This window comes from Erpetoichthys calabaricus, chromosome 17 (assembly GCF_900747795.2).
Source record: "Erpetoichthys calabaricus chromosome 17, fErpCal1.3, whole genome shotgun sequence".
Taxonomy (NCBI): domain Eukaryota; kingdom Metazoa; phylum Chordata; class Cladistia; order Polypteriformes; family Polypteridae; genus Erpetoichthys; species Erpetoichthys calabaricus.
In genome coordinates, this window is record NC_041410.2 from 28,631,298 (window position 1) to 28,643,755 (window position 12,458).

The 12,458-nt window shown below is 37.2% G+C and overlaps 1 protein-coding gene across 4 annotated transcripts in view; it reads right to left on the reverse strand.

Moving 5' to 3' along the window:
- tbc1d2b (TBC1 domain family, member 2B) overlaps positions 1-12,458 on the reverse strand; it is a 75,962-nt gene that overhangs the window by 15,345 nt on the left and 48,159 nt on the right. For all 4 annotated transcript variants that reach the window (XM_028823617.2, XM_028823618.2, XM_028823619.2 and 1 more), the window contains 4 exons: positions 12,124-12,293; positions 10,209-10,432; positions 8,913-9,293; positions 4,880-4,990 (listed from right to left, as the gene is read on the reverse strand). In XM_028823617.2, the coding sequence (XP_028679450.1) occupies positions 4,880-4,990; positions 8,913-9,293; positions 10,209-10,432; positions 12,124-12,293 (886 nt within the window). The remainder of the gene's footprint in view (positions 1-4,879; positions 4,991-8,912; positions 9,294-10,208; positions 10,433-12,123; positions 12,294-12,458) is intronic.

The following is a 12,458-nucleotide window of genomic DNA, read 5'->3' on the forward strand; positions in this document are numbered from 1 at the left end:
TTTAAAATCTGCAGTAATGTTTGAAATTAGTTGTCATATGCTGGGGAAATGTCCAGACTATTTTCCTTTTGCAGCAAAGTAAGTGGTTTCATGCATGAGAAACTCAGTTCTCCCTTTTATATGCAATATGCCGAATTCATTTTAACTGAAAGATTTCTTTTTACATCAGCATTCGTCTTTTTGGTGTCGGGAAACCTTTTACCACCTCAGATTTTTGGCACATTTGCTTTCTGCCAACACACTGTAGCAGCCTGCCGTATGTCATTTGCTATCTGCAGTGTGCTGTTAGATTTTCATGTTGGAAAGTGTGTGATCCTGCCACAAAATCTGTTTTACTGGTTAAACAAGGCTTGCTGCAGCAGCAGTTGCACATTACCGTGTCTTCCTCCAGACTATACAAAAGCCACTTGAATTCAGATTTTCTACCCCACTCCTACCTTTTGACTCGGAATAAGAGATACGCTTTTTAGTCACGGTTATTGTGTTGTTGGACTCACTGCTGAATTGATGTATTTTTTATTTTTTAGCATACGTGACTGAAAAAGGCTTCTGCTTGGACTGATACTTAAGTTTCTTCGCAGCCATTTTTTGTAAGCACACACACACACTAATGTTACACATGAATGCAAGCTTGTAATGCAGCACCATAATTTAGCAGAGTGACAGCGGCACAAAAAAAAAAAATATGGCAAGTAAAAATCTGAATGCGTACTAGCTAGTGGCTAATGGCACATATTTTTAAGACGCTTATCCTGAAACTCAACAGGTTTTAATGTAGAGGGCTGGACTACGACTGAATTATTCCTCATTTCAAACCGAAAGTCATGTCATTATGCCTAGCCTAGCAAACATTGCGTTGATATACCTGTATCACACAACACTGTCTGTAATGGTATGTTTCCTTTTCAAATGTTTGTGCAACTCCAATGTGCTCTTGTGCCATACGAAGTCAGAGCTATACATTTTGCAACTCAAAACCTTATTTTTTTATGCGTTCAGAGTAAAGTGTTCCCAAACCTTGAAGTCTTAGGTCGCACTGTCTTTTCTGCCACTTGCTTAACGTTTGCCTTTTTCAAATGCATTCATAGATGAGAGAAGTAGTGACGTAATTGCATGCCACAACATATTAGGGCTCGTTTATACTTCACGCTCAGAACGCGTACGCCTCATGGCTGCCACGCGTTCTGAGCGTTCATTTGATGCATCCTCTGAGCAGGTCCTCAGAAATTAACGCGATGCGTGCACGAGTTGCAGTACCAGCAAAAAGTTGAGGGGTGCAGTGTGCTAAAAGTTGGAATGTGACGTCAGAGTCTCTGTTTACTATCTTCTTGTGACAGAAAGCCACTTTGCGGATCCTACGAGATTGGTGCGTGCTTCGATATTTGATAAATGGTTCGATGTGGTGAAGCAAAATGCCGACATACAGATGTATTCGATTTATCAATAGCACCTGATGACCCCAAATCTCTTGATTCGCTAACACAATGTCTAACCTGTATCTCAGAATGGATGAATAGTAACTTTCTCAAATTAAATAAAGAAAAAACCGAAATCTTAGTGATTGGCAATAATGGATACAATGAGGCTATTAGAAATAAACTGGATGCATTAGGATTAAAAGTCAAATTGGAGGTAAAAAGCTTAGGGGTAACCGTTGATTGTAATCTGAATTTTAAATCGCATATTAATAAAATCACTAGGACAGCATTTTTTCACCTAAGGAACATAGCAAAAGTTAGACCTCTTATATCATCGAAAGATGCAGAGAAATTAGTTCATGCGTTTGTTTTTAGTCGGCTAGATTACTGTAATGTACTCCTCTCAGGACTACCCAAAAAAGACATCAATCGTTTGCAGTTAGTGCAGAATGCAGCTGCTAGAATCCTTACCAGGAAAAGAAAATCCGAACACATTTCTCCAGTTTTGATGTCACTACACTGGTTACCTGTGTCATTCAGAATTGACTTTAAAATTCTGCTTATGGTTTATAAAGCTTTAAATAATCTCGCCCCGTCTTATATATCGGAATGTCTGACACCTTATATTCCAAATCGCAACCTCAGATCCTCAACTGAGTGTCTCCTTAGAATTCCAAGAGCAAAACTTAAAAGAAGTGGTGAGGCGGCCTTCTGCTGTTATGCACCTAAAATCTGGAATAGCCTGCCAGTAGGAATTCGCCAGGCTAATACAGTGGAGCACTTTAAAAAACTACTGAAAACACATTACTTTAACATGGCCTTCTCATAACTTCACTGTAATTTAATCCTGACACTCTGTATATCCAATTCATTATAATAACTATTCATTCAAAATTTGTACTAACCCCTGCTCTCTCTTCTGTTTCCTTTTCCGGTGTCCTATTGGTGGTGGCTTGTGCCACCACCATCTACCCAAAGCACCATGATGTTCCAACAATGATGGATGGATTAAAAGCCAGAAGTCTGTATAACCATCAGCATCAAGTGACTCCGTGCGAACAATAACTACAAAGAGGACTATTTCATTTATGTTAGGTAGAATGCCCAAAGGGGACTGGGCGGTCTCGTGGCCTGGAACCCCTACAGATTTTATTTTTTTCTCCAGCCTTCTGGAGTTTTTTTTTGTTTTTTCTGTCCACCCTGGCCATCGGACCTTACTCCTTTTTATGTTAACTAAGGTTGTCTTATTTTAATTTCTTTTTTGTCTTTTATTCTTCTTTTCTTCATTATGTAAAGCACTTTGAGCTACTTTTTGTATGAAAATGTGCTATATAAATAAATGTTGTTGTTGTTGTTCGTGGTGCTTTTATATTCAAGCATCGCATATTCCCGATCATAATGACACGATACGTTTTAAAAGTCTCACATACCATCTTTTGTGCCGTCTTTTTTTCTAGGGCTTCCTCTGCTCCTGACAGCAGCGGATCGCCGCAATAGATCGCCACACTGAGCACATTAAATGTATGATATTCCAACTCTCTGCACATTTAGAATCCTTAGATTTATACTTGATATCACTTTCATGATGAAAAGCATTAAAGTATGTATATTACATTTTACAGATAAATCGGTAATTTCGTTTAAATAATGAATACTGTTAATAATTACACACATGGGGGTGACACAGTGGCGGAGCGTTAGCGCTGCTGTCTTGCAGGGAGTCACGTCGCTGATATTCCCTGCCTGGATTTTATATGTTTTCCTGCTGGGTTTCCTCAGTGTGCTCCAGTTTCCTTCCAAAGATATGCAGATTTGGGGATTTGGTGCCGCTAAAATGATGCTAGTGCATGTGTGTGCTTGTATTCACCTTGCGATGAGCCGAGGCCTCATCCAGGGATTGTTTCTCACTCGTGCCCAATGCTTGCTGGAATGGACACATCCCTGGATTTAATCAATAAACATCCTTTTCAGAGATATTGCAGTAAGGTGTCATCGGAATTTAATGGGTGTTCCAGGCAATTCACAACACAGCGAAGCCAAACATGTTCTCACCGTGTTAATATCTCGCACTGCCACCTGGTGGATTCCTCCAGATGTACGCAAAGTACGCGCGCAAGTATAAATACTACAACGCTTGCGTAGCAGGAGCGTCAGCTGCAGCATGTGTCGTGTGAAGTATAAACTCGGCCTTAAGCCTAATAACGTAATCAAATGATCGATGAAAGTGATCGTTTCTAATGTTTTTATTAATCGATTATTGTCCATAATGTTGATTAGTTGTTGCAGCTCTACATATAGCCCACCACAAACCTTCTTTAATTTGTCACAGCGTGTTGCGGAGAGAATTGTTGGACATGTCAGACTAGTATATGACTGGCCATCATAGGAGTGTGGACCAACTGCCTTTCACTTTCCAACATTATGATAAGAAGGTCTATGAATACAAAACTCAGAAAAAGCAATGAAAAAGTGATATGGCTTTAACAAAGAACTTATCTGTTCAAAACGGACTTGAAGTGTAATCTTAAAAGTTAAAGAAGTAAGCTTATATTTGAGAGAATCATTCCTGCAAGGCCCCTTCAAGAAGCAGAATAGGAAAAGAGAAAATACACATAAGGAAGAAATTTGCAACCACTTTGGCCTTTCAGGGGCAAGTATGCCTATTCATTTATTAACTCCCACAAATAAGGGTTTTTCAAGAAAAAGAAACAAAAAATATGCATTTCTATGCTATGACCTAAATAAATATTTTTTCCCCCTGACTAAATTGGACTTTCCAACTGGTACAAATACAGCAGCTTCCTACTGCTAAGAAAATGATTTTGGTGCAAGAATAAATACACATAATAATAGACATCTGAATGTTTGTTTAGTTGCAGACTTTGGGATTACTTTAAATGTAGTAAGTCATGCAAACGTTCTGATAGCAAACTGCTTTCTCAGGTATTCTGTAAGCCATAACTTTTGATTTTATTTCTCTTCAAACTAGTGACAGTAGCATGCAGCATGCCTACTCACATGTTAGAAAAGAGTTTGCATATAAAATGATATGTCTTGACTCTTTGCTGGCATCTGTAGCACTCATAGGGTGAAACTATTTACAAATAAAAAAAAATTTAAATATCTTACAATGATATTTTAACAAGCCAAGAATTCTCACATTTTTGGTAAAGAATCTTGCTTCATGGAGAAATAGCAATGTCCATTTTTGTATTATTATTTAATTAGAATATTGTCATTCAACCTACTTGTCTTTTTACACTAATATGATTAACTCCACTGAGAGAGACAGAGAGAGAGATTACGATGTTTCAAAAGTGGAGGAAAAGAAAGGCAAAAGAATTTCAGCAGACTCTAACGTGGTGGGGTTGGGTAAATCAAAATGTATCAAAAGTTAATTTCATTTCTTCTTAAACTTTCTTCTTCCAATTTAAATAAAGAATATCTTCAGAAATAGTTACCTTTTCTTCTAATGTCTTTCCACGCATTTCTGCATTTCTCCGAAGGACTGTTAATTCCAGAATCTCTTTGTTCAGAAATGTATTTTGTGATTTGTAGCCTTGCAAACTATCCTGCAAATATAAAAATGCAACCTAAAGTTATAGTAATTTATCCTAAAAAGCCAGTTAAAAGTTAAATATGATCATGTAGCACCCATATCAAACATTTTCTTTAAAATCACTCCTTAAGCTAGTCTTACATTAAAAATACCCCAAATAAGATGCATACATCATCCTCACAATGACTGGTGGAAACAGGCATATTTCATAATGGTGATGCCATAGCTTTGTAATCTCTTTTGTATCAGATTAACATATATAGTCAATATGTATCTGTTTTACACGTTTGCCTCAATTTCTGAACATTTTATACGGTTGATCTTGGAAGGAAGTAACAGAATGTGATCAGAATCTAATCACCTCTGCACATGAGCATAAGAAAGTTTGGCCACAACAGATTTGTGCTATCTTCTGTAATTTAAGAGTTATTCAGGATACAGATATGACTATTTTCCAGAAACATGAAAATGATGTTCTGGAAGATCAAAAAACTGGAAAAAGTACATTTTCAAGATTGTTTCATGATGTGAAGGCTTAGGCCTAGATACTTGCTGAGGCCAAAGTCAAAATGGCTACAGCAAATTTAAAGGGAACTGAAAACCTGCTTGCAAGGTTGACTGAGGAGTGTGCAAATGCACTAAGCATTAATGTGTATAAAATAAGTGGGCAACAACTTCTTATACACATTTTTTAATTCCCCTACCTTTTATTGTTTTTATGCCACTTTTTTGTTTGTTAATTTTGGCTCACCTAAATTTTAACTTCACATTTTTCTACACTGTTTCTGCATGGGAATGTCACAAAGGGACCCCATTTTACCTCTAATATCCCAAAATTAATCTCTATCTATGCATCTTTTAGTCAGGTGAAGACAGCAATATCTTTTACATACACTGACTACAGACAGACAAAACTATCTATGCATCTTTTAGTCAGGTGAAGACAGAAATATCTTTTACATACACTGACTACAGACAGACAAAACTAGAATTTATTGCACACAACATTTATTATCCCTTTATGGGGGACCAGGTACAACTTTTTATTCACTCATTACAAGTCTTAACCATAAATGTCCTTAATTCCTAAAATTTGCCTAAAACTGAAGGAAATGAATTACAAAAGGGGTGTGGCATTTACCCCAAAATACAACCTGAATGGATGTCAGCGCTTCTTGTGCCTAGTGCTCAGGTAGAAGGTCTTCTTATGTTACACAGCTGATCAGTCTTTCCTAATTTTCTCTAGTAGTTATGTCTTTTCATACTTCCCTGTGACATTGTTGGGCCAATAGGCAGTTGTAGAGTAGGGGTCAACACCCTTCCCATTGTGGCCTCTTGACTAATCCCATCCAGGTCTTATCTTTCTTTTCCATTACAATACAATAGTCAATATTTTACCCATGAAAATAGTCTAACAAGACATACCTTTTACACCTCCAGCCCATGCTGTCCCCTGACACCCCCTATTCACTGATTGTTGCTTGTTATCCGCCAAGACAAATCTTACAATAGAGAAATTAATAGTCAAAATACAATTATCCCTAAACTGGCCTATTTTTGTCTAATACATACTTTTATCTCTACTGTTATTTGTCTAAGCAATACAAAGACAGCTGATAATTATTCATAGTCCAACACAGTCCATGCCCATATAATTGGCACAGGGTCTTCGCTGACTGAAATTGACAAAAAAATTGGATCCTCTCCTATGACAATACACCTATTCACTTTGCATTGCTTGCTGCAACATTTTTATGCTAACTAAACACATTCCATTGCTTTCTGGTTGCCATATTCAGCAGATCTGTAATCATGTGACCTTTTCCTCTTCCCTAAGATGAAGCATCTCCTCAAATGTCACACTCAAGTGGAAATAATTAACCAAAAGTTGTTAAATATAATTTAATTTTGTATGTGCTCTGAGAAATAAATTTAATCTGCCCAGTAATCTGTTTAGTTTTCATCCAGCTATTTGCTATAGATATGTTTAAACAGGGTGATCTGGAAGCGCATCAGCCAGCTTATGTTTTAAATCTTTGGGAGATCACAATGAGAATAGGAAAGGAGACAGATGTTATTTACCTCACAGCACATGAAGGACTACATATATTTATAAAACACAAGAAGGTTCATATTTGGATTTAGGATTCAATCGATGCCTGAAATGGAAACAAATAAGTGCTAGTAATTTCTGTTTTTGTTGGCATTTTGGTTCTTAGTCCTCCTTGCAATGCATTTCAAATTTTAAATGATTTCTTAATCAAGCATGAATTTTGCCCCTTGTAGTTTCCCAAATAGATGGTAGGATGGCTGGCTGTTAGGTGTTGTGCCCCTTGACGGTTAGAGCAGGATATGCTAATATGCAAACATTTATTGTACAGGAGAAAAAGGGACAAAGGTGGTAGGTCGAACACCTACTTACAAGCACATGATTTGAAGGAAAAAAAAAATGGCTGCCCAGTGAAATGTGCAGTTTTTCATATGCAAGAAGGTAAAGTTACGCAAACATAATGAACTGTTTGTAATGCATTACATTTTATAATAAGTAACTATACATTGATCAGCCACAATTTTATAACCCCCTTCCAAATATTGTGCAGTCCCCATTATGCTACCAAAATAGCTCTGACACTTCAAGGTATGCACTCAACAAGACCTCCGAAGGTGTCCTGTGGTATCTGGCACCAAGACATTAGCACCAGATCTTTTAGGTCCTCTGCGTTGCGAGGTGGGACCTCTAAAGGTCAAACTTATTCTTAAAGTACATCCCACAGATTCTCAATTAGATTGAGATTTGGGGTATTTGGAGGCCAAATTAACACTAAGAACTCTTTGTTATGTTCCTAAAACCATTCCTGAACAATTTTTACAGAGGGGCACCGTGTATTATCCTAATGAAAGAGGCCACTGCCATCTGGGAATATATTTACCATGAAGGGCTATAAATGGTCTGCAACAATCTTTTGTATATGTCAAAAGTAACATCCACATACATTTCTGGACCATATTGCACAGAATATTATAGTGTATCCACCAGCTTGCCTTCTTCCCATAGTGCATACTGCTGCCATCTCTTCCCAGGTAAAAGATGCACATGTACCCAAGCCTTCCACATGATCTAAAAGAAAATGTGATTCATCAGACCTGGCCACCTACTTACATTGCTGAACGGTCTAGTTCTGCTGCTCACGTGCCTTTTGTAGGCACTTTCAGTGGTGGACAAGGTCCAGCATTTTCACTCTGACTGGTCTGTAGCCACATAGCAAGCTGTGATGCACTGTGTGTTCTGACATCTTTCTCTCAGGGGCAGCATTATGTTTTTCAGCAATTTATGCTACAGTAGCTCTTCTTTGGGATTAGACCAGACAGGCTAGCTGTTGCTCCCCACATGCATCACGGAGTTTGGGGGGCCATTGACTCTGTCACAGCTTTACCATTTGTCCTTCTTTTAACCATTTTTGGTAGGTACTAAACACTGCATACTGGGAAGAGGCCATCAGTTTTGGAGATGTCCTGACCCAGTCATCTAGCCATCACAATTTGGCCCTTGTCAAAGTCGCTAAGAGCCTTACGCTTGCTCGTATTTCACATCACCTTCAAGAACTGACTGTTCACTTGCTGCCTAATATAACCCACCCCTTGACAGATGCCACTGTAACAAGATAATCAATGTCATTCACTTCACCTGTGAGTAGTTTAAATTTTGTGCCTGACTGGTGTATAATATAGTTACTTTTTTGCAACTAATGAGTAATTTAACTAAGCGACTTTTAAAAGTTTCCCAACACTGATTTTAACAAGCAGTACTAAACTAGTCAATCAGTTTAAAATACTGAAAGAACTGTTGGAACTTTATTCCTCAGTTTTGAGTATGATTTCAAAAACCCAGATTATGAAAGAAATATAACAGCGAGAGCAATTGCTTTTTGACCCACCTTTAGTTTGTCCAGCTCTTGCAAGTCTTTGTTCCCAATCAAGTCACTTTGCACTCGCTGGGCATAAGAGTTATCATCACAGTGGCTGCAACTCTGCTGGGACAACTTCATAATCACCTCATCCTTAGCTTGGATTGTCTCCATCAGCATGCCCAACTGGTCATTAAGATCTCCTACTTTGTTCTTCAGTGACTTTACTTCATGTAGCAGGTTTTCTTTCTCCTTACCAAGCTTCTCCATATGAGCACTCAGCGCCTGGATTTGCATGCTTCTTTCTTGTAACAACTCTGCACTGGCATTGCTGCTCTCTGTGTTTGCACTAAAGTTGCGCACTTCATACTGAGAGCTCTTTAAAGTCTGCTGAAGCAGTCGTATAAGTTCCTGGGGAAACAAAAAATAAGTAGTTAAAAACAAGCACATTGAGATGGACTTTCAGCAGTAAATATTGGTTGTTTACCAAACTATTTTTACAGATTACTGTAGACCTCCTGAAATGAATAAAACTGGATTGTTTAAAGCACTATTCTTTACATTAAGTTCTTGCACTGTAAGGTTCCTGTCAAAAACAGAAGTATAGTTACCCTGTTAAGGAATGTTCTAATAACCAATTACAGTGCTAAAAGGAGCTCTAAGCACACTCAGATATACCACTCAGCCAACTGGGAAACTCCAGATAACAAAAGAACATATTCTTAATATTAACATCATTAATCAGGAAGATATCAGTAACATTTTGTTATCTTTGTAAAATTAGTGATACTTATCAGATCTATGCAAATAAACCTGTGAAATCTGTATTAGACACAAAAATATAGAAAGAGCAGTATATAATAAATATGCAGTAAAAGTAAATCAGAAAGACTGACAATATTCAAACCTTAGCACACACCTGAAACATGAGTGTTAAAAATACTTCCTACAGGTGACGAGTGCAAAAGCTACTAATAAAAGGTGGGAGATGGTAAACAATAAACAGCAAATTCTTAAAAGGAGACAGCACTACTCAAGGCCTACTCAACGTTTTCATTCTACATGCAATTTTCAAAAGCAAACAACAATTTTAATAGAATCACAGCCAATATAGTAGAATATGCAGGTCATAAGTTGGAAAAAAATTAACTGAATTCAAAATACATATAACAAGTCTGTCATTTGCTACCTAGAATTCAGGACAGCTTGGCAGGTTAGGTTAGGTGAATGGTTAGGTTATCATTTCATATCATTTCAAAATTATACTTTAATGATTACAGGTAACAGTGACACTCCATTTTATTCAGGTGATGCTCAGCAAGGTACCTTTTGATTAACAAGCTCCTCCTTCAGCTTTTTTATCTCCTCCTGCTGGCTCTGGAGTTTGTGCTGAGCTTCTGATGGTTTGCCACCATTGCTTGAAACCCACTCAGCTGATGAAGACTCACAGCTATGGCGATTTTTATTTTGTCCTACCATATCCCGAAGAAATGGTCGCTTCACCCTTGAATATCGCCCAAAATCAAATGTGAATGCTGAACCAGAAGAAACTGTAAAAGAAGGTTTTTCTTAGTTTCTAGTAATAGTGCCTTAATTGAACTATGTCTCATCTAAGTGAGAACAGAAAAATATGCACGCATATCTAATAAATATATTTAACAAAAACAGCCGGCAGCTTTAAAAAGAAAAGTTACACTTCTGTTGTACCTGCCAATGGAAACCATTTAGAATTAAAAAAAGTATTTACTTATTTATAATGTGTCACAAGTCTTCATATGCTGCATGACAGCAAGAAAAGATTAGAAAACAATACCCACTAATGTGCACATTCCCCACCCAGGATCCATTTTAACTGGACTATAACCGAAAAGTGGAGGATGAGGGATGCTTAATGCCATACACCAAATGCTTTTAATTTGCTACTCTTGAATGTCAAAAGGCTGAAGTTAAACGGTACTGGTGAGTTATGTATACCATGTTCTTGCATCACATTATACTACACCTTCAATTCATAAAAAAATGAACATTAGTGATTTGGGAGTATTTCACTTTTGGACAAAGGGCAGTAAAAATAAAAACTGGTGACGTACTGGGGTACATTATGAGCATAAGTTTACAATCCGGTGTGTAACAAGCTAAAGTAATAATCTCACTTTGAATTCTATATACCTAAACACAAAACAATACCTCGGTTATTAAAAAAACAAACAAAAAAAAACCTTTATTTAACATTAGACACTATACAAAACAACAAAGAAGGCTTAAAATGCAGTTGACATGGGCATAGATAAGAATAAACAGGGAGGGAAAGGAAAAGTGAGAGAGGAACTACAGAACAAAGAAGGCTACTGACAAGAGGCATTATCATATTAAAATTGTTTCTAGAATGTTTCAGCAAGAAATAGAATTGGGAAGAATATGTAATGGATAACAAAATGTCAATGACAGTTTTGTAACCAATGGTAAATGTGGGTATCTTTAATTTTACTGTTTTAAATAATATTAACTAGTAATAATCTGGCTATTACCCCTTTGCCTAACACAACCTTTGCTGCTCAATGCCCATAATCTACACTGCCTTGCTAGAGAAGCTATTGGATTTTTTACTGAAACAAGCTACATGACATCATCTGACTGAGCTACAGGAGTTCACAGTGCAAGTCAAGAGAATGGCAGATTTTCCATTAAATGGAACTGGCTTTTTTTCTAATGATGTGCTGCATTCCATTGCCTTAAACAGATTTTTGTCCTAAAGAGGCTGATTAAACACTATAAATAAAGTTACATGTAATTTCTTTCTTTAATGAAAAGTGTGTTCCATTATTGGCAATCTTCCGTATGGGGTAAAAACATGGCTTTTTAGCTGTGAAATAATTGAAAAAAAAACTCATAGAGAGAGTAATCTCTTGAAGAAAATATAACGCCGTCACCTACCTTTATAGGCATGGTAACTTTCAGTACAGTTCTTCCCTTTAACATAGGAGGCTTAGCTTACCTTCTAACAACCTTGACTCTTTCTTTTCACACACACTTAAAATCAAACTCAGGATAATAGAGTGTTTCAAAAGGTATCTCTTTTTACATGCTGCATGAAGCATTATTCCTAAGCATCTCACTCGCTTTGCCACATCACAACAGGCTTTGCACCATGCTGCTAGTAAGCATGCATTGTCTAGCTTGTGTTTTCTGGCTAATGCATTCCCCAAACAGAACAAGACAAACAATTTCCTAAAAAACATACATCTGTGAGTGTCAGGGTGAGGTTTCTTTGTCAATTCATGTGCAACAAGTTGCTCCTGTAGCTCTTTTGTAGGGGCATCGATCATTTCCCATTCCTCATTGGCTGTATAAAAAACACTCCTTCTGTTCTCACTGTTCCCTTTCCCTTGCCTTCGATGAGTCATGGAATTCCTGTAAAAAAAATAAAAGTTATGTAGTACTTCTCAAACATGGAAGCATAAATGTAAAATGCTTTTCAGTATATTTGAAACAAAAGTTGTGTTTGTGACTGCTTGTTGATAGTGACATCTGTAAATGCAAATGTTGAACAAATTAGATGCAGAAAATAGGTTCTTG